At 66.4% G+C, this 19,019-nt stretch overlaps 3 protein-coding genes across 6 annotated transcripts; 1 reads left to right on the top strand and 2 right to left on the bottom strand.

Annotated features, from left to right (window-relative positions):
• Positions 1 to 790: 790 nt before the first annotated feature.
• TRIM3 (tripartite motif containing 3) lies at positions 791 to 9,760 on the bottom strand. Of its 4 annotated transcripts, none has more exons than XM_032101299.1 (12): positions 9,660 to 9,760; positions 8,443 to 8,584; positions 6,379 to 6,613; positions 5,800 to 5,960; positions 5,369 to 5,549; positions 4,403 to 5,126; positions 4,070 to 4,173; positions 3,553 to 3,720; positions 3,292 to 3,460; positions 2,484 to 2,554; positions 2,236 to 2,376; positions 791 to 1,468 (listed from the first exon to the last, which is right to left on the bottom strand). In XM_032101299.1, the coding sequence occupies exons 2-12, from the start codon at positions 8,568 to 8,570 to the stop codon at positions 1,316 to 1,318; spliced, it is 2,235 nt and encodes a 744-aa protein (XP_031957190.1). In that variant the 5' UTR covers positions 8,571 to 8,584; positions 9,660 to 9,760; the 3' UTR covers positions 791 to 1,315. The 4 variants fall into 4 exon arrangements, with proteins under 4 accessions (XP_031957190.1, XP_031957191.1, XP_031957189.1 ...); XM_032101300.1 differs by lacking the exon at positions 9,660 to 9,760 and adding an exon at positions 9,399 to 9,439; XM_032101298.1 differs by lacking the exon at positions 9,660 to 9,760 and adding an exon at positions 8,865 to 9,015.
• Positions 9,761 to 12,048: 2,288 nt separating this feature from the next.
• Positions 12,049 to 17,819, bottom strand: ARFIP2 (ADP ribosylation factor interacting protein 2). Its single transcript, XM_032101316.1, is given in 10 exon segments — positions 12,049 to 13,303; positions 13,676 to 13,850; positions 13,929 to 14,086; positions 14,450 to 14,671; positions 14,805 to 14,891; positions 14,894 to 14,922; positions 15,465 to 15,575; positions 16,502 to 16,610; positions 16,706 to 16,813; positions 17,742 to 17,819. Coding segments are annotated over 9 exon segments (1,146 nt in total). The 5' UTR covers positions 16,805 to 16,813; positions 17,742 to 17,819; the 3' UTR covers positions 12,049 to 13,147.
• Positions 17,820 to 17,827: 8 nt separating this feature from the next.
• Positions 17,828 to 18,799, top strand: TIMM10B (translocase of inner mitochondrial membrane 10B). Its single transcript, XM_032101319.1, has 3 exons — positions 17,828 to 17,955; positions 18,221 to 18,316; positions 18,388 to 18,799. The coding sequence occupies exons 1-3, from the start codon at positions 17,917 to 17,919 to the stop codon at positions 18,592 to 18,594; spliced, it is 342 nt and encodes a 113-aa protein (XP_031957210.1). The 5' UTR covers positions 17,828 to 17,916; the 3' UTR covers positions 18,595 to 18,799.
• Positions 18,800 to 19,019: the final 220 nt, after the last annotated feature.

Consider the following 19,019-nt stretch of genomic DNA (forward strand, 5'->3'; position numbering starts at 1 on the left):
TGATCTGTTCTAGGGCCTCCCCAGCATCAGGAACAGAAAAGGCGTGGACTTCCCTGGATCCTCCCTCCAGCCCTGGCTGGGGATAGGGTCACCAGGCACCTCCGGGGTCTAGGAATGCCCAGGGGACTGGGGCTGATGGGGGAGGACAGGTACGGTCTGGGTGAGCTCTGCTGCCACCCAGGACCCTCCACGGATGGCCAAAGCTGGTGAGGACCAGTTGGAGCAGCTCTGTGACCCTTCCACAGCCCCTGTGGTATCCCCAGGGATCCATTGGCCCCAGGGACCTGTGGGGTCCGAGCAGCTCAGCAGGTCACTGACCACTGTCTCCTGGGTACATGGCCCAGTACGGACCAGTTCCTACTCCTAGTACAGACTGGTCTGACCCAGTCCCTGCTCCCAGTACAGACCAGTCTGACCCAGCATGGACCAGTCTGAGCCAGTACAGATGAGTATGACTCAGTACAAGTACAGACCAGTCCAACCCAGTCTGCCAGCACAAACTAGTCTGACCCAATACAGATAAGTCTAACCCTGTCCCCACTCCCAGTCCAGACCAGTCCAACCTAGTCCCCACTCCCAGTCTGTCCCTGTCTCTGCAGATGGGTCAGTGTTGGCAGAACGCCCAGGCCGGGCAGGCGCCCGTGGTGCCACTGAGCTCCAGGCACCGTTCCTGTCCCTGCCTGGCCTGGCACTGTCTGGGGGTGTCCAGCACAGCCGGGAGGGCCCAGGACAGGGGGGGCTGTAGGGCAGGGTGTGTGAAGGACAGGCAGGGCCACGGGGCAGCACGGGGCCAGGGTACTTCCAGAATACTTTATTTTGTACATACAGTTTGTCAGCGTGCGGCAGCAGCCCCACAACCCCCGGAGCCCCCCAGAGCTGTGGAGCAGCAGTGCCGTGGGGCAGCAGGCACGCACAGTCACCCCACAGCTGGGGAGGGGGGCTGGGGAGGTGGGGGACAGCCCTCGTGGGGCATTGGCTCTGGGACTACCCACCCCACAGTCCCCCCAAGCCCTGCCAGCGGCTTCCCCTGCCCCTCACACCCCCCACACCCTGGGCACCCTGTCGGCTGGGGCAGTGGGATGCTGGCCCTGCCGTGGGGCAGGAGGAGGGGTCAGACCATGACCCCCAGGCAGCCCCCACCCCACGGGACCCATCCTTGCCCCCCAGGCCCGGCTGCCCCCTGGGATAAAGTGCACATGAAGCCAGGATGGCGCTTGGGGGGCAAGCAAGGCCATGGGGCAGCCGTCGCTCCACGCACCCCGCTGCAGCTGCGGGCTCCATCCTGCCCACAGCCGTGCCCACAGTGTCCTGCCTGTCACTGCAGGTAGCGATAGGCCTTGAAGCAGTGGTTGCCCGAGTCGGCCACAACAACGTGGCCGTCGGAGGTGAGCGCCAGCCCCTGTGGCCCGTACAGCGGGTCAGCCGCCGTGTTGATGTAGGACAGGAACGAGCCCGCGCTGTCAAACACCTGCAGGACGTGCACACGGCTGTCCCCAATGGCCCCATGGCCCAGGGACCCCCAGCCCCAATGGCCTCTGGCAGCTCTAAGCCCAGGCACCCCCAGCCCTGATAGCCCCCGGACCTGCAGGATGCATTCCCTGGGGGGGGGGCATGTGGTCAAGATCCCTCCTTGTTCTATTCCAGTTAACCCAAGACCCATCTCAGTTGCTCCCAGTTGACTCCAGCTGCTCACAGTTGACCCTAGACCCCTCCCAGTCGACTGTAGACCCTGCACAGCCTTTTCTCAATTGACCCAAGATCCTTTTCAGTTGCTCCCACTCAAACCCAGTTGCTTCCTGGTTCCCTCCAGGTGCCCCATAGCCTCTCACAGTAGATCATGTGGGCTGGGGGGGTCAGGGATGGGATGGGGAAGGGCCAATGCTGGGCCTCCTGTTGCTGCAGTGGGGGTATGTATGCAGCTAGAGGTGTGGGTGCAGGTGTGTGTGCATGTACAGGGACACGCGTGGGTACAGGTGTGTGCACAGGTACAGCTGTGCAGGCACAGGTGAATGTGCAGGTATGGGTGTGTCTGTGCAGGCACAGGTGAATGTGCAGGTATGGGTGTGTCTGTACAGGTACAGGGGTGCCTGTGCAGGTACGGGATGTCTGTGCAGGTACGGGGGTGTCTGTGCAGGTACGGGGGTGTCTGTGCAGGTACGGGGGTGCCTGTGCAGGTACGGGGGGGGGTCTGTGCAGGTACGGGGGGGGGGGTCTGTGCAGGTACGGGGGTGGTACCTGGATGCGGCTGTTGCCCCAGTCGGCCACGATGATGTTGCCATTGCCATCCACAGCCACCCCTGTGGGAGCGTTGAACTGCCCGTTGCCCTCCCCATGCGACCCGAACTTGAACAGGAACTCGCCCTCTGCGTTGTACACCTGGTGGGCACAGAGGGGACAGTACATGGGAGTCATGGGGGGTCACTGCAGCCCCCCAGCCCCAATAGCACCGGGGGACCGCAGCACCTGCTGGTGGCTCCGCTCACCTTCACAGAGTGGTTGTGGAAGTCGGTCACCACGATCTCATTCTTGTTGTTGACAGCCACAAAATGGGGTCCTGGGGAGACAAAGGGGGCTCAGCCCAAATGGGACACAGGGAACTCATCCCCAAGACTGTGGGGCTCATCCCCAGGACTGGGGGGCTCAGCCCTGAGGGGAACAGAGGGGTTCAGCTCTGGCCCCATGGCAGGACCAGGATGGACCCAGAGCCCTGAAGCATGGACAGAGTCCAGAATTCAGAGCCCCCAGGATGGAGCCACTGCCGAAATCTGAGCCCAGAGCCCCGGCCCAGAACCTGTATCCAGAACCCAGACCCAGAACCTGTATCCAGAACCAAACCCAGTGCCCCAACCTAGGCCACTGAGGTCAGAACCCAGACCCAAACCCAGAACTGAGCCTAGAACCTGGAATCACATCCCAGGCTGGGAACCAGAACCAAACCCTGAACCCAGAGTCTGGGATCTCAGTCCCGAACCAGAACCCAGAGACAGAACCTGGAACTGGATTGCCAGGCCAGAGCACTGAACCTGGTGCTGGACCCAGAATCTGGCCCCCTATCCAGCCCCAAAACTCAGACCAGATCTCAGAACAAGTCCTGAGCCCAGAACCTGAACCCACAGCTCAGAACTGGATCCACAAAGCCAGTCTAGAACTGGAGCCTGGACCCATCCCCCAGCCTCAGGCCATTCTTAGGGGTCCCAGCGCCACCAGCTGCCCCAGCGATGTGGGACACGCAGTCCTGCTTGCCCCGTCCCTGGGAGCCCGAGGCCTCACAGCCGGGGGTCCCAGGGATACCTGCGAACTGGCGCTCGGCAGTGCCGCGGGAGCCGAAGCGTGCCACCAGCTTCCCATTGGGCTGGAAGATGAAGACGCAGCAAGCCTTGTTGTCCACCACGATGATGTGCCCATTGCGGTCCACGGCGACGCCCTTGGGGCCCATCAGCCGCCCCGCGCCCAGCTTTGTCTGAGGGGGACAGAGGGTCAGGGTGGCAGGTGCTGTGGACCCCCCACCCCACAGCTCCCCCCTCAGACCCCTGCATCCCTGCTTTCCCTCACCTTGAACTTGCCCTCAGGTGAGAACACGCTGACCCAGCGGTTGTCGTAGTCGGCCACGATGATGTCACCATTGGTGTCCACTGAGACCCCTGTGGGGCGCTGGAGCTGCCCTGGGGAGCGACCCCGCACCCCGAAACGCAGCCGGAACTGCCCCTCATTACTGAACACCTGGGAGGGCAGCAGGGTCAGGGGAATCAGGGGCAACACCCCCACACCTTGAAATGCAGCCAGAACTGCCCCTCATTGGGGAACAACTGCTGGGGCCAGGAGGGAGCAGGCGGAGTCAGTGAGGGTCCTGAGAGAGCTCAGGGATCCAAGGAGGGGACCATACTTGCACACACTGGTTACTGCTGATGGGGTCAGTGGGGTCATGGGGATCCAGGGTTACCCAGAGGGGTCAGTGGGGGGTGCCAGGGGTCCATACCTGCATGCACTGGTCGCTGTCAGGGTCAGTGGGGGGTCAACAAGAGTCAGTGGGGATCCTGGGGGGTTTTGGAGGTCCCAAGGGTGTCCATACCTGAACACACTGGTTGTTGCTGTCGGCCACGACGATGCGGCCGGCGCTGGACGTGGAGATCCCCTGCAGGTTGGTGAACTCGCCCTTCTCCCGGCCACGGCTGCCTGCAGGCACCAGTCAGGGGGGCACAGGGGGTCCCAGGAGACCACTCACCACCCCAGTAAACCCCTGCCCCCCCGGGGCCCTCCACCATCCCAGGGACCCCACCACCACCCCAGGAAGCCATGGGGAGCCCCAGGGAGACCCCACCCCTATGGCTGTGGGGAGCCCTAACAAGCCCCCATCGTCCCAAGGCGCCCCCACTGCCCCAGGACCCCCGCGCCCTCTGCTCACCGACACGAAAGATGAGCTCGTCCTCAATGGGGTTCTCCTTGCGCTTGGCGCTGCCGTACATGCTGGCGGGGCGGCGCAGGGCCTTCTGCCGCACGTGCCCCCCTCCTGGGGACTTGACGCGGCGCTTGGCCTCCTCGGGGGACGGGGGCACATCGCTGGGGCGCAGGACCCGCGCGCGGAAGGGGGAGCCGCGCACGGGCTGCCCGTAGAGCAGAATGGACAGCACAAAGTCACCCTCGGCACGTGGCGTGTACACCAGCTCGTAGGTGCCATTGCGGTTGTCCTGCACCTCGGCCTCGGCCGCGGCGCCATCGGGGCCTGTCACGGCGAAGCGCAGGCGAGCGCCGCCGCTGCGCACCAGCGCCCCGTCCTTGTCCTTGGTGGTGACGCTGAGTGAGCAGGGCTGCCCCACCACAGCCTGGCGCAGCCCCTCGCCCGTGGCCACCGTGGTGTGCGCCGTGGCGCTGGTGGTCAGCAGTGCACCCAGGTTCTGGATGGAGCGCCGCAGCCCCTCGGGCTCGGCGTGGAACTCGAGCTGCGCGTTCTCGTGCGGGTGCTCCGGGAAGGGTCGTGCCGCCAGCTCCCGCAGCCGCTCACCCATCTGCTTTTGCACCAACAGCACCTCCGTGGCTGAGCCGTGGTGCAGCGCCTGCTCTGTGAATGCGCAGCTGCTCAGGATGCTCTCCTGGCCCTGCCGCAGCACCTCCAGCTGCGCCTCCAACACCTGTGGGGATGGCACGTCCCTGTGGTGTCGGTGTGGGACCCCCACACCCAGCACCTCTAACCACTGCTCCACCTGCACCCCAGCCATGGCTACAACTGCAACCCTGGTGCTGCACTGGGACCACAGCTGTTGTACCAGGGGGGCCACTGGCACTGGGCTTCAGCTGGGGCACCCACACAGCCTCCCAGGAAGGGCTGGTGAGGGGCACAGAGGTGAGGGGCACAGGGGCACAGGTGTGTTACCTGCTGCTTGGCAGCACAGGTGGCCTCCAGGTCGCGCAGCAGCACCTCCCGCCGCTGCCGCAGCGCCACCTCCAGCTCCTCGAAGCTGCTCCCGATCTCTGCCTCAGCCTCGGCCCGGCGTTGCCCCAGCTGCCGGCTGATCTCGGCCACCAGCCCCACAGCTGCCGCCAGCTGCGGGAGCCTGGGGAGACACGGGGACCCCCTGAATTCCCAAACCCCCATCAAACCCACCTGAACCCCGAAGCCCCCCACATCCAGCTGTGGTATCCTGCAGAAGGAGGACACAGGGACTCCCTGAACCCTCAAACCCCACAGTACTCGTGATGCCCTCAGCCACCTCTCCCCCTGTACCATGTGGATGGCATCAAGCTGGCGCTGCAGCCTGTGGGAGTGGGGCCATGGGGACCCCAGGGACTCCCTGACCCCCGTACCTGGCACGCACAGCGTCAAGCTGGTGCTGCAGGGCTGCCTTGTGCTGCTCCAGCACATCGCGCAGCGGCACGGTGCGGTGGTCCCGGTGCTCCCTCCGCTCCCCCTCTGTGCACTCCCGGCACATGGCCGTCTCGCAGGGCTCGCAGTAGAACTCCATCACCTGCCACACCTGTGCTCACCGGCTGCCCCTCACCCCAGCCCACAGGACCCTGCAGCCCACCCCAAACCACCTCCTGAGCCCACACGGCCTCTCCCAGACAGACTCCCTGGGCCCCTGCAGCCTCCCCAGACCCCCTCTGGACCCTTTCTCCAAGGCCTGCAGCTCCCCCAACCCCCTTGACCCTCACAGGCCTTCCAGATCCTCACAGACCTCCTTAGCCTTCCCCAGATCCCAGCCCCACTAAAGCCCTTCCAGATCCTGCAGGTCCCCAGCCCCCCCAAGTCCCACCAGCCCTCTGGACTTCCCCAGGCCTCCCAGACACCCGCAGCCCCACCAGGTCACTACAGCCACTCCCAAACACCCTGACCCCTACAGCCACTGCAGCCCTCCCGGCCCCTCGCCAGCCCCTGGCCCCCACCTTTCCCTCGTGGTTCGGGCAGCAGAGAGGTTGCCCGGTGGCCGCGCCCAGGGGGGGCAGGGGTGCAGGAGGGGCCCCGCGGGGGTCGGGGTCCCGCTGCAGCACCTCCATCAGGTTGGTGATGAAGAAGTTGTTAGGCAGCGCTGGGACCCCCCGCTCGGGCAGGATCGAGGTCTGGCGGCACACGGGGCACGACAGGGACAGGCTCTGGGCCGGAATGTAGTTCTGCAGACACCTGGGGTCACAGGGGTCACGGGGGTCACTGGGGTCAGGGGTCACACGAGGCATGGCAGGGACAGACTCTGGGCCAGGACATGAAGGGGGCAGGGGCAGGAATGGGAGCAGTGGGGGCACAGAGGGCACATGGGGACAGATATGGGGACAACAAGGGGACAGATGAGGGGATGGACGGGGGGACAGGTCCGGCTGGGGATTGGGAATGTGGGATGGGGCTGGGGGCAGAACAGGAGGGTGAAGGGACAGATGGATGGATGGTGGGACAAGGGAATGGACAGGCAGGTTGATGGGGGGGACAGAAGGGGGAACTGGCCACCTAGGGTTGGGGGCAGGTAGAGAGTGGGATGGACAGACGAACACGAGGGTCAGGGTGCAGGACAGGGGCACACGGATAGGCCTGGGGACACGCAGTGGCAGAGGGACAGATGGATGGACAGGGGGGCTGCACACAGTGACGGAGGGACGGGGGCAGCAGGATGGACAGATAGGGCGATGAGGAACACAGGGAGAGGGGGGCAGTGAGACAGATGGGAGGTTTGGGGTGCAGGCAGAGAGCAGGGGGAGGGACAGACAGACAGACATGGGGGCTGTGTGGTGGAACACTGAGGTGTGGGAACAGGGTGGGAGGGACAGACAAACAAGGGGACAGATGGACAAGATGGTGAGGCTGCACAGTGTCACCCTGGGGTGCCGGAGGGGGACAGACGGACAGACAGACGGGGGGGCTCCGCAGTGTCACACTAGGATGGGAGACACAGATGGACAGACAGACAGGGGGCTATGTGGTGTCACACCAGGTGGGGGAGCGGCAGAGGAGCAGGCAGTCAGATGGACAGGATGGACACAGGGCAGCAGTGCCAGTGCCCCTGGGGAGATGGATGGATGAATAGATGGACGGATGGATACATGGATGGATGGAGGGAGGGATGGAGGGTGTGGGGGGCTGGAGCAGGGCCGGAGGGCTCTGGGAGCACAGAAAGAGGGGGTCATCAGCAACAAGACCCCTCCCACTCAGGGACCCCAGCCACAACCCCCCCAGCACCCACACTCAGAGGGCTCAGGGGCTGTGCAGCCCTCGGAGAGAAGTGGGGTGTGGGGGGCAGTGGGGTCCCAACCCCGCCATGGGCCATGGAATGCAGGGGGGTCCCAGCCCCCACCTCTGGGGGCACAGGGAGGCTCGACCCCATCTCTCCCTGGTGAGGGCAGGGAGTGCAGGGGGGCCCTGGCTCACCACCAGCTGAGGGGAGTCGGGGGGCTGGGGGGGTCTTGGCTCACACTGCAGGTTTAGGGGGTGCAGTGGAGCACACTGGGGATGCAACCAGTAGGGGGGCACTCAGTGGGGGGGCGCAGGCTTAGGGACACAGGGGGATGCAGCAAGGCAGAGGGGGGCTAGGTGCACTGGGGGACAGAGGGGATGGATGCTGGAGGGGGCAGAGGGGCACAGGGTGCAGTCAGGACATGGGGGGTGCACTGGGAGGATCGCAGTGGTGGGGTTGCAGCCAGGACACAGTGGGGACATGCTGGGGATGGATGCTGGCGGGATGCAGAGGGCATGGGAGGGATGTAGGGGTACTCAGAGACAAGGTAGGGATGGAGAGTGGGTGCCATGGCACAGAGGGTATACCGGGGGTGCAGTGGGGTGGAGGGACGGAGTGTAATGAGGGGTCCCACCTCTCACAGAAGGTGTGCAGGCAGGGATGGGGTTCAGGCAGTGCAGGGGGGACTCAGGAGGGGTTCAGGGGGTCCCACTCCTCAGAGAAAGTGTGCAGGCAGGGATGGGGTTTGGGAGGATGCAGGGGGGCTCAGGGTGGGTTCGGGAGGTCCCACCTCTCGCAGAAGGTGTGCAGGCAGGGCAGCACCTTGGGGTTGCAGTAGCGGTCGAGGCAGATGCTGCAGACCAGGAACTGCTGGTCAATCTGCCGCACCACTGGGCTGGCGGGCTCACGGCGGGCCATGGCGGCTCCTCAGCCTGGGAGGCACACCACAGTGAGGGGTGGGCACCCCACAACACCCCATGGGGCTCCATGGCACCCCACAGCCACCCCCAGCCCCAACCCACAGCACCACACAACCCCCACCCACCCCACAGGCTCGTGGTAGGCCATGGCAGACCCTCAGCCTAGGGATGGGGGGAATTTAAATGCGTGGGAGGCACTGCGCGGCACCCTGCGACCCACCGCTCAACTCACAATGCCCCACAGCCCCCTGCCCACCCCACAGCCTCACAGAGGGCCATAAAGGACACTCACCCTGTGGCAGGTGGGCGCAGCACCCCGGGGCGCCCACAGCCCTGACCCATGGCATCCACAGCACCCACCCCAAGGCATCGCACAGTCCCCGGCCCCACAAACACCTTGTGGGGCACACACAGCGACTCCCTCTGGCCCCCACCATTCCCATGACCCCCGGGCACCCAAAGCCAGCCCCACACGTACCCCCCAGCTTCACACACCACCGTGCCCCACGGCACCGCCCCACAGCCCCACCTACCCCTGGGCCCTCGGCACCCACTCATCCCACAGCCCCCTCTCCTTGTGCCCCATGGCACCCGCCCCACATCCATGGTAACCAATCGTCTACCCCACAGGGCACCCCCAGGACCCACCCTCCTGCCCCATGGGGCACGCCCCAACCCCACCACCCTCCTCCTGAGCCCCCCAGCACTCACCCAGCCCCCTGTCCCTCATCCCCTATGCTCCACAGACCCCACATCGCACCCTGTCCCTCGCTCCCCCCAACCCCCCGTGCCCCATCACCCTCCGTCCCTCGCCCCGTCCCCTCACCCCGGCCCCGCTCCCGGCGCTGCGGCGGCTCCGCGCTCCAGGCCCCGGCCCCGCCCCGGCCGCCATTGTGCGGCACCGCCCCCCCCGCGGCACCGGGACATGGCGGAGGCCTGGGGGGTCCCACACCCCGCGGGTCCCCCGGGGGTCTCTTCCCCCAGTAATCCCACCCCACACCCCCTTTACGCACCCCACGCCCCACTCGTGGCCTCCCGCGCTCAGCCCCCGCCCCGGCCCCCAGCAGGACCCCCGGCCCCCACTCACCCCCCCCGCAGCCCCCTCCGCGCTCCAGCCCGCGCCGCGGGACCCCACGGCGCATCCTCGGCCCCGGCCCGGGATGCGACAGGGAGGCGGCCGGGCCGGCCGGCACCAAGCGCGGTCTGGAGGGGGAGTTAAAACATGTCACCGCTTCCCTCTTTCACGGAAGCCGCCCCCGAGGACTCCCCACTCGGGGGTGGCAAGGCGTCGCTCCAGGACGCGCTGCCGCCCCCGAGTGGGGGGTTCGCGGGGAGGGTCCCGTGGGAAAGTGGGTAAAGTGACCCCTCAGCCCCCCCCCAGCAGCAGTGGTCTCGCCTGGGCTGTGGCTCTGCAGTTGGGGGGGGCTCCGCGCATCCAGGGGTACCCGGCTGTTGCCACGGCAACCACATCCCGACCCCGAATTTGGGGGGTTTGACTCCAAATTGGAGGGGGAATAGGACTGGAGAATGTAGACATACACTGGCGGGTGGGGGCACGGGGGGTGGGGGGTTACCAAGTGTCGGGTGGCAGGTGGTATAAATTGGGGAGGGGGAGGAGGAATATAAAAGGGGGATAAAGGGGGAATCAAGGGAAGGTCAAGGCGGACAGGTGGATATAAAGGGGGGCGGGGAGGATGCACAGGTAAAAAGAGGGGAAAAATAGGAGTTATAGAGGCGCAGTATAAAGGAGGTACAGGCAGGGTACAAAGGGGCTTATAAAGGGGATGATGGGAGTAAAACCAGAGCCCAGTAGGCCCGTCCCAGCCCCTCCGTTTGTAGGGAGCCCACACTTCTTCCCAGCTGCCACAGCTCCTCCTCCACGTGGGACACCCCCACCACCATCACCCCCTCAGCTGATACCCCTCTGCCCCGCAGGGCAGGGGCCCCACCCCATTCAGAACATGGGGAGCCCCTCACTGTGGCATCAAGCCCACACGCTGCAGCTTCCTGGGGAATTCCAGCAGGTTCCTGGCTGGCTCCTTTGGGTGAGGCAGGGCAAAGAGTGGTCCCTCATGGACAGGGGATCCAGGCAGAGCTGGAGTTCGAGGGGTGCAGAGGGGGTGCCCCCATCCACAGCCAGGTCATTGCAGGAGTGGGCCATGGGGGGAATGATGGCCATAGGGACAGGAAGGTCCTGACCCAGCCCAGGGGAGCACATGGACCCCCAGCCCTTTGGAGACCCAGAGGAGAGAAGCAGCTCCAGGATGGACCCAGAGCTCTGCCGTGAACCAGCCCCCGAGGAAATCTGTCCCCATCCACGTGCAGGGCCCCAGCACGGTCCCGTGACCCACCACCTTGGCCCCAGTGTCTGGAAGGTTCTGCAGCCAGGCCAGACCTGGTGGCGCAGCCAGCACAGTCCCCCCGGAGCAAGGACGACCGCGAGGGTGATAGGGCTGACTGGCCCTGGAACACAGGACCCATCCCCAGGACCTTCCACTCCCAGCCAGGCACCACCAGAAGCAGCAGAAAGCGCTGAGGCTCAGCATGTCCCAGAGGCACCTAGAGCACAGCAGGGATCAAGTGCTGGGACATCTGTGGCACAGGAGGATTAAGTGGGCTCCCCTCCACCCTCACCTCCAGTGGCTCCTCAGCCCTGCAGAGACCCCTGGCCCTTCCCCAATATCCCACACGGCCTGGTGGATGGGCCTGTGGGGACAGAGCAGGTGCTGGAGACTCCCTGCTGGGGAACAGGGTGACAACCCACCCGACTCCCCTAGCGCAGTGCGGCCAGGGATCGCCCACATCCATGTCTGGGGAGTGGCAGGACTCCATGGGAGGGTTTCAGTGTTCCAGGGCGAAGTGTCCTGGAAGAACGTTCAGGGGGTTGGGAATCTCCTGGGGTTTTCTGAAGGGAGTGTCCCAGGGGCCAGTCAGTGTCCTGGGAGGTGTCCAAGGGTCCCAGGGGAACAGCAGGTGGAGTGGTAAAAGGTTGAAGGGCAATGCAGGAGGGCCTCAGATGGCACTGGCCCCAGTGCCTGGTCTGGGGAATCTTTCCTATGGAACCCCTGAGCCCTCAGTGCCACCAGTGGGACGGCGTTGATGGTACCAGGAACCCCAGGCTGATCCCACCCACCTTCCTCCTGCAGGGCCCCCCATCCCCATCCCATCCCCATTTACTCCCACCTGGTCGTGGCTCATGCTGGTGCCACGGGGTCGGAGCAAGGGGCGGCCCCCCTCACCAGACACAAGTGAGCAGGGCCCCCCAAGCCCCTTGGTCGCCCCCCAGAGCCATCTCTCCCATGCTCCAGCTCGTTCCAAGCCTGGGGCCCCCACAAGCAGAAGCCAGTCCCCCCTGCCCTAGGGCTCCATCACGGAGTCCTCACTGTTTTGGGGCTCACGCCCCTGTCTCACCTGGCCTGGCAGCCCCAGCCCGCAGGGTACAGCCCCTCCTTGTCCCGGCCATAGCCCCACACACACTGATCCGTACCATTTATTCAGGGTTTGACAGAAGTCAGGGGGTTGGGGGGGGTCAGACCGTCACCAGGGCGGGGCAGGGGGAAGTCGGATCCCGACATTAAATTATGGGTTAAATTAATGAGCAAGAAAAAACAACAGTTTTGTCTCAGGAGAAAGTGCCCAAGTGCGGGGGTGGGCAGGGGGCCCCTCGTGGGGTGGGGGTGAACCCTGGGCGGGACCCCAGCCCGCCACGTGCAGCACATGTGCCCCAGTCCCAGGACACACATGTGTCCGCACACGGACGTGCATGGACCCACGTGCACCCCCCTGTGCCTCCGCTGACATTTGGTCCCTGCTTGGAGCTCCCCTGTCCTCTCCCAGGGGACCTGTGCCTGGCCAGCAACTCCCCCCTGCCACTAGCAGCAAGGCACAGGCACCCCTCACCAGCCCAGCCCAGGCTGCCACAGCCCCAGGGAAGCAGGGGGCTCTTTGGGGGGTGCAGCCCCCCATGAACCAGGAGTGCAAGAGTGGCCACCCTGGAAACACCCGTGAATGGCCTAGAGGGAGCCAGGCTGTCCCTGGCACTGGAGGGCAGAGCAGGAGCCCCCCGGGTGCCAAGTGCAGGGGGGAGGCCCCACAGCTCCCCCTGACATAGGGGGGACCTGGCTGTTCCGGTGCTGCCCCCACCCAGCTCCACAGTGCCACAGGGCAGGGGTCTCCCTGGGGGGAAGGAGGCAGGGGGCCTGGGAGGGGTGCACCCTCATCCTGCCCCGGGGAGGCAGAGGGGGGACAGTGAAGGGTCCTGGCTTACCCCAAGGTGAGTGGGGTGTCCGGGGGGAGCAGCCCAGCGAGGGGGGTATCCCCAGCCCCTTAGGAGTGCCAGGGGAAGGGGGGGCTCCAGCTGTCTGCTGTGTGGGGTCTGTGCTGAGGAGCTGCTGCACCCTGCCCTGAGGAGGGGCTGTGGGATGGGGGGGCCCCAGCCCACTGGCAGCTCCCCACACCTGATGGCCCCCCCATCCAAGGCCGGGCCTGGGCTGTGGCCCCACAAGCCCCCGGCCACAACTGAGGTCCATGTGTGCCCCATGGTGGGGCTCCTCCATCTGGGGGGGCACGGGGGGCTCACTGCTCCTCCAGCCAGGAGGGCTTCTCGGCGCCAGGGGTCTTGAGCTTGATGTTGAACTGCTTGAGGGTCTGCTCAAGCTGCTGCTGGTTCCCAGCAAAGTACGCAGAGATGGCGTTGTGGAACAGCAGCAGTTGCTTGTGCATCACCTTGATCTGGGGGGAGGGAAGGGGAACACAATTGGGGGGGGCCTGACCCCACTCCAGCAGCACAGAAGAGGGGTTGGAAAGCCCTCTGAGACCCCGCGAGAGCCACCGCTCCCCCGCACACTGCCCATCCCACCCCTGATTCATGTCCTTGAGTGACAAATCCAACATGGCTGTCAAATCCCTGCAGGAACCCCATCCCTGTGCCTCCTGTCCCTGCACTTCCCATCCCCATCCCACATCCCACATCCCTGTCCCCAACGCCCCCTCCTCACGTACCCCATCTCTGCACCCCCCACCTCTGTCTTGCATCCCCCATTCCTGTGCCCCCCATCCCCACCCCACCCCTCCAATCTCCACACCTCACATCCCTGCACTCACCTTGTTCTCCTCCAAAAATTTGAGCTTGATGGCCACGTCTGCCCGCAGTTTCTCATACTTGTCCTTGTGGCTCTGGAACTGGCTCTGGGCTGCGTCCAGGCGGCTCACAGCACCGGCATCGCGTGGGCCCATACTCAGCTCCTCCAGGTCTGTGCGGTACGCGTCATACTCCAACCTGCAGAGGATCCCTGGCATTGGTGACCCGCCTCCAGACCTCCCCAGCACCCGAGCCCCCCTGAGCTCCCTGTCCCACCTCGCCGTCTCATACTGCTTGACTGTCATAAGCGTGTCCTCCATGGTCTTGTTGACCAGCGTGTTGATGCTGGACACAAAGAAGTTGACAGCACCCAGCAGCGTCTCCCCGTTCTTGCACAGCAGCTTCTGCGTCTCCGCGTTGTACCCAAACTCCTCCTGGGGACAGAGGGATGGGGCAGAGGTGAGGGGTCGTGGATCACGGCCCCACTCCCCTCCCTCAAGGGTGCTGGGGGAAAAGCCCCCTGAGACCACTGAGCCCAACCAAGACCCAGAACCACCAAGCCCAGCACCAGCATGCGCATTCAGTCCCGTGCAGATGCTGCTCCTGCCCTGGTGTCCACGTGTGACTCCTCAAGTCCTGATCGCCCACAAGCCCTAGCGTCAGGCCCCAGCTACCCCTGCCGCCCCCAGCCCTAGTGTCCAGGTGTCCCCTCCAAGTCCTGGCACTCCCCATCCCCTCCAGCCCTGGTGCCCAGGTGTCCCTGCCCTCACTCCGGTGTCCCCCTAGCCCTGGCACACCTGGAGCTCAGGGGATTTCTGGCTGAGGTCGGCAAAGGCGTCCCCCAGGGCATGCTGGGTCTGCACGAGGCTGTAGAGGTGGGCCGTGAGTGCCCGTGCCAGATGCAGGACACTCTCATACTTGCGCTTGGTTTCACGCAGCAGCTCAATCTGAGTCTCCAGCTCCAGGTCCACCGTGCGGGACCCCCGTCCGAACCGCTCCGAGAGCAGCTGCTTGGTGCACTGCAGGAGGGGGAAATGGGGGCCCCCCAAGGCATGTGTGAGCCCCCGAACTGCTCCGAGAGCAGCTGCTTGTGGGACGGGGTCAGGAAGGCCGGCTGGTGTCCCCCCACCCTGGGATCCCCTCACCCCTCACCTTGTAGGTGTTGATCCCCCACTTCTTGACGATGTCAAACTTCTCGACGGCAATGCCACGCACAACCTCCTCTCCGCCAGGGGGGGGGGTCCGGGGGGTGGTGGGTGCAGCCCAGGGCCTGGCACAGGGACAGGGATGGGGACAGGACCTGGCACCAGCTCCAGGAGGGCAGCAGCCACAGGGGACTGGGCAACGCCAGCCTCCAGAGCCCTCAGCCTGGAGCTGTTGTTTCCACAGCAGCATCCCCAGCTCTGAGCACATGCCCAGCACTGGGCTCACAGGCATCATGGTGGGGACCCTGCTCCTGCCCTGAGGAACTCACACAGGGGCACAGACCCCAGCCCAGCCATGTCTGCTTGCACAGCAGGGCCCAGGCCCTGCCCCATCCTGGTGACCACCCTCACCAGGCCAGATACAGGGGGAACAGCACCCAGCAGCACTGGGGGACCCTCAGGTGGGCTCCAGGGACACGGTGGGCGCCCTGGCCAGGACCCACCTCTGAGCCCCCAGTGCTGTCCTCTGTCCCAGCACAAGGATCAGCACCAGGACTGGACTCTATCCATGACACAGCTGCCATGGGGGCTCTTACCAATGTCCCTAGGGAGGCCCAGGGCTCCCAGACCCAAGGGATGCCCTGAGGTGGAGTGAGGGGCGCAGTACCTGCGGGAGCAGCGGCCGGGCGGGCCATCCTACGGGCAGCAGGCGCGCTGGGGGGCACCGACGGTCCTCGGGGTGGGTGAGGGTGGACAAGAGAGCCTGGAAACGGGGGGGCTGCGGGAGCCGAGCAGGGTGGGGCAGGACAGGATAGGGGGCACAGGGCATGGGACAGTGGGGTGGCCAGGGCAGAGGGGACGGGGGGCAGGGGACAGGGACGAGTGCGCGGACGGGTGGCAGCGGGAGAGCGACGGCAGCAGGTGAGCGTTGGAACCCAGAGACATGGCCAGAGCCACACAGACGGACTCCCCACCCCAGGGAACCCCCCCTCTGGCCCGTATGCAGGAATCCCTGCACCCCAAGAGCTGGGTAGGCCTGGCGTCACGGGGAAGTGGGGACACGGGGTAGCAGCGGCGGTGCTCCGGGGAAGCGCACACACACGCGCGCTCACCCCCTCTGCCCACATGGACCCTCCTCAAGCCCTGTGGGCACAGGGACTACCCCGGGGGGACCCTCAGGGAGAGATCTGCACGAACAAGGACAGTGGTGCCAGGTCTCCCAGGGTGCAGAGACCAACTGGTCCTGCTGTGGCCTGGTCTGACTGGGACAGTGAGAAGAGGTCAGTAGGGAGTGGGCTTGGGGCCCCCTGCCTGCCCCTCCATCCCCAGCACACTCCAGAGCTCCGGCTGCATATAGACTGGGACAGAGCTGGGATCCTCCACCAGAGGAGGGACTCAGAATCCCATTGGGATGTCCTGAGCAAGGGGATGAGGATTCCCCAGCAGAGATCCCACCCTGTGATAGAGGAGCAACCCAGCCCAGGGAGAGCGGGGCTGGGGGCAGCAGCCCCTCCTGTGCCATCAGCACACACCCCACACGTTGCCTCTGCACAGGACCCGAGCCGAGCGGGAATAGAGCTCCCCCCAGGAGACACTTTGGCTGGGCCACGGCAGAGCCTTGTGTCATAAGTGGGGGGCAAGGAGGGGAGCTGAGCCCCTTCCTTCTGTGATGATCCCCATTCCCTCCCAGCCCAGCCCCACTACCTTTGATGGTGCCGGTGGGGATGATGCCCTCGGCTGTGCCCCCGTAGCCACCTGACACGATGCTGGTCTCATTCAGGTTGGGGCCCGACACCATCACCTGCTGCAGGTCCTGGGGGGCAGAGGAGCACAAGGGGCTGAGATGCACAGACAGCACAGCCCTGGTACGACCCCAAACACTCCCCTCGGGTCCCTGGCCCCACAGACCTGCTCCAGGCCATCATCCTCGGGCAGGCTGCTGGTGTCCCCGTTGCTGCTGATGGGGATCTCCATGGTGGCTGCCTTGCTCAGGATCCCGTCCGACATCCTCAGGGCCTGCAGGGACACAAACGAGGTGCTGGGGCCAGGACCACCCCCAGGCCGGGGTCACCAGCCAGTACCCGCGGGGCCCTGGCAGAAGGGGACAGCAGGAGGGTTACAGGTGGGGGGAGGGGCCCACATCGGCACCTGCTGGCACGGAGCAGACTCTGCCCCCGCCCAGCGCCTCCTGCAGCCGCTGCCCAGCCCGGCTCGGCCGTCTCTCGGGACACCCGTGGCTCCCAGAACGGACCCGTAGGGTGGCACATCCCGGAGGCGCCGACCCCAACCCCAGCCTCAGCCCCGGCCCCACTGCGGCTCCCACCCCATCGTGCCCAGGGCTCCCGGTTTCCCCGGCCCCTTGGGCCGCGCTCCGCGCCCCTCTCACAAACCCCGCCAGGGATCCCCGTGTCCCGCAGACCCTGCCCTAGGACACCGGCGCTAGCAGCGCCCAGCGCGGCCCCGGCAGGAGGGCGCCAGGAGCCACGTCCGCAGCCGCCGGGGAGCGGCGGGGGGGCCGCTGCGCCCTGACCGGTCCGGGCACATTCCAGGGCGGGCGGGGCCTGGGGCGGGCTCCCGAGAACCCGTTACCTGTGACCTGTCCCCTCCCCGGCAGGGACACGGCCCGGCCCAACTCTGGGGTCGAACCCTGCGGGCAGAGGCCGTCACTGCCCAGCGCCATCCCCGCCGGAGAACGGCCCCGCAGCCCCCGCAGCCTCCGAGGCGGGGCGGGGGAAGCGTTGGAACGGACCCTTCCGCAGCCACGCACGGCAGGGCCCGCGGCGGGACCGATCTCCGAGGGAACCCCCGGTGGCTGCTCCTGGCGGAACCGGCCCGAGCGGGCGACGGCTGCCCCAGCCTGGCTCCCGGGGCTCTCCCGGCCCCAGTCCACCGGCCCCGCGGCCGCTCACCCTGTCCAGCCTCCCCGGCCCACCCCCGGCCCCACCTGCGCCCCGGCCCCGCCGGGCCCCCCCGCGCCGCTCCCGCTCCGCCTCGGCCCGGACGCGCCGGAAGTGGCGTTGGTGTCCCGGAAGTGGCGTAATCGCTGAGCCGGACGGAAGTGGCGTCGCTGGAGACCACCCGCCGAGCGCGGAGGGACCGGGCCCGAGCCCGGGCCCGGGATGGACCCGGCGGCCGAGCACCGGCAGCAGCTCCGCAGCGTGAGCGGTTGGGCCGTGCGGGGGGAGCAGGGTGTCCCGCGAGGCCTTCCTGAGTGGTGCCGGGGCTGCCGGTTTGGTGGCGGGTCCCCGTGTGTCCCAAGGGCTGCGGGTGTGGGATCTCCAGGTCCCGGGTTCGCAGGAGAACCGGTGGGGCCTGGAAGGGACCTGGACGTCTCGGGCGGGCCGTAGGGCACGGTGGGGGTCCCGGTGCGTTTCGGGGATCGCGGACCGGCTCCCCCCGGTGTGACCCCCGCCTGCCCCCCAGCTGCGGGACTTCCTGCTGGTCTACAACCGCATGACCGAGCTCTGCTTCCGCCACTGTGTCTGCAACCTCAACTACCGGCTGCTCACGGGCCGCGAGGTGAGCTGGGCGCGGGAGCCTGGGGGTCGGGTGTCCCCTCGCCCCCTGACCCCGTCCCACCTCTCCCGCAGGAGTCGTGCCTGGACAGCTGCGCCGCGAGGCTGGTCCGTGCCAACCACCGCCTCATGGGCGCCTACGTGGGACTAGTGCCGGCACTGCTGCAGCGCCGTGCAGCCGAGCACGGGACAGCAGCGCAGCTGCCCGGACTCCCGGCCTCCCCAGACCCGGCCCCGGGCCCCGCCGAGCCCTCGCCAGACGCTCCCCTTCCCAGCACGTAGCAGCACCCGGGCACAGCCTCCCACGGCAGCTGGACGCAACCGGCACCACCCGTGCCCTTGGCCCCAGGAGCCCCCAGCAGCGGCTGGGCTCTGCAGGGCACAGGGGCTGTGAGGCGCAGGAACGGGAGGAAAACGCCCCCAGCCCTGCTGGTTGCAGATTTCTGGGAAGTGGATTGTTAGTCCCAATAAAACATCTTTACAGGAATGGCTTAGTGGGACACGCAGGGAGGGCACCAGAGCCCTGGCCCCTGCTCCCTGTTGAGGCAGGGGTGTGCTGGGGGGAGCCTGTGGCACAACTGGGAATCCAGGGAATTCCCCCAGACGTGAGACGAATGCCTCCCCGCAGGACCCCTGTGCCCACCGGGACACTGGGGGGCCCAGAACATTCTCACTACAAATGGCTGGTGCAGAGCAGGCACTCAGAT

The sequence above is a fragment of the Corvus moneduloides genome, chromosome 2, assembly GCF_009650955.1.
Source record: "Corvus moneduloides isolate bCorMon1 chromosome 2, bCorMon1.pri, whole genome shotgun sequence".
NCBI classification, from domain to species: Eukaryota; Metazoa; Chordata; class Aves; order Passeriformes; family Corvidae; genus Corvus; species Corvus moneduloides.

Bases quoted from the DNA above. Each gene is read 5' to 3' on its own strand.
- TRIM3 (XM_032101299.1), bottom strand. From the start codon at position 8,570: ATGGCCCGCCGTGAGCCCGCCAGCCCAGTGGTGCGGCAGATTGACCAG. The intron at 2,555-3,291 runs GTATCCCTGGGA...TTGTCTCCCCAG, and splicing joins TGCCGAGCGCCAGTTCGCAG to GACCCCATTTTGTGGCTGTC. The intron at 2,377-2,483 runs GTGAGCGGAGCC...TGTGCCCACCAG, and splicing joins TCCACAACCACTCTGTGAAG to GTGTACAACGCAGAGGGCGA.
- TIMM10B (XM_032101319.1), top strand. From the start codon at position 17,917: ATGGACCCGGCGGCCGAGCACCGGCAGCAGCTCCGCAGC. The intron at 17,956-18,220 runs GTGAGCGGTTGG...CCTGCCCCCCAG, and splicing joins ACCGGCAGCAGCTCCGCAGC to CTGCGGGACTTCCTGCTGGT. The intron at 18,317-18,387 runs GTGAGCTGGGCG...CCTCTCCCGCAG, and splicing joins GGCTGCTCACGGGCCGCGAG to GAGTCGTGCCTGGACAGCTG.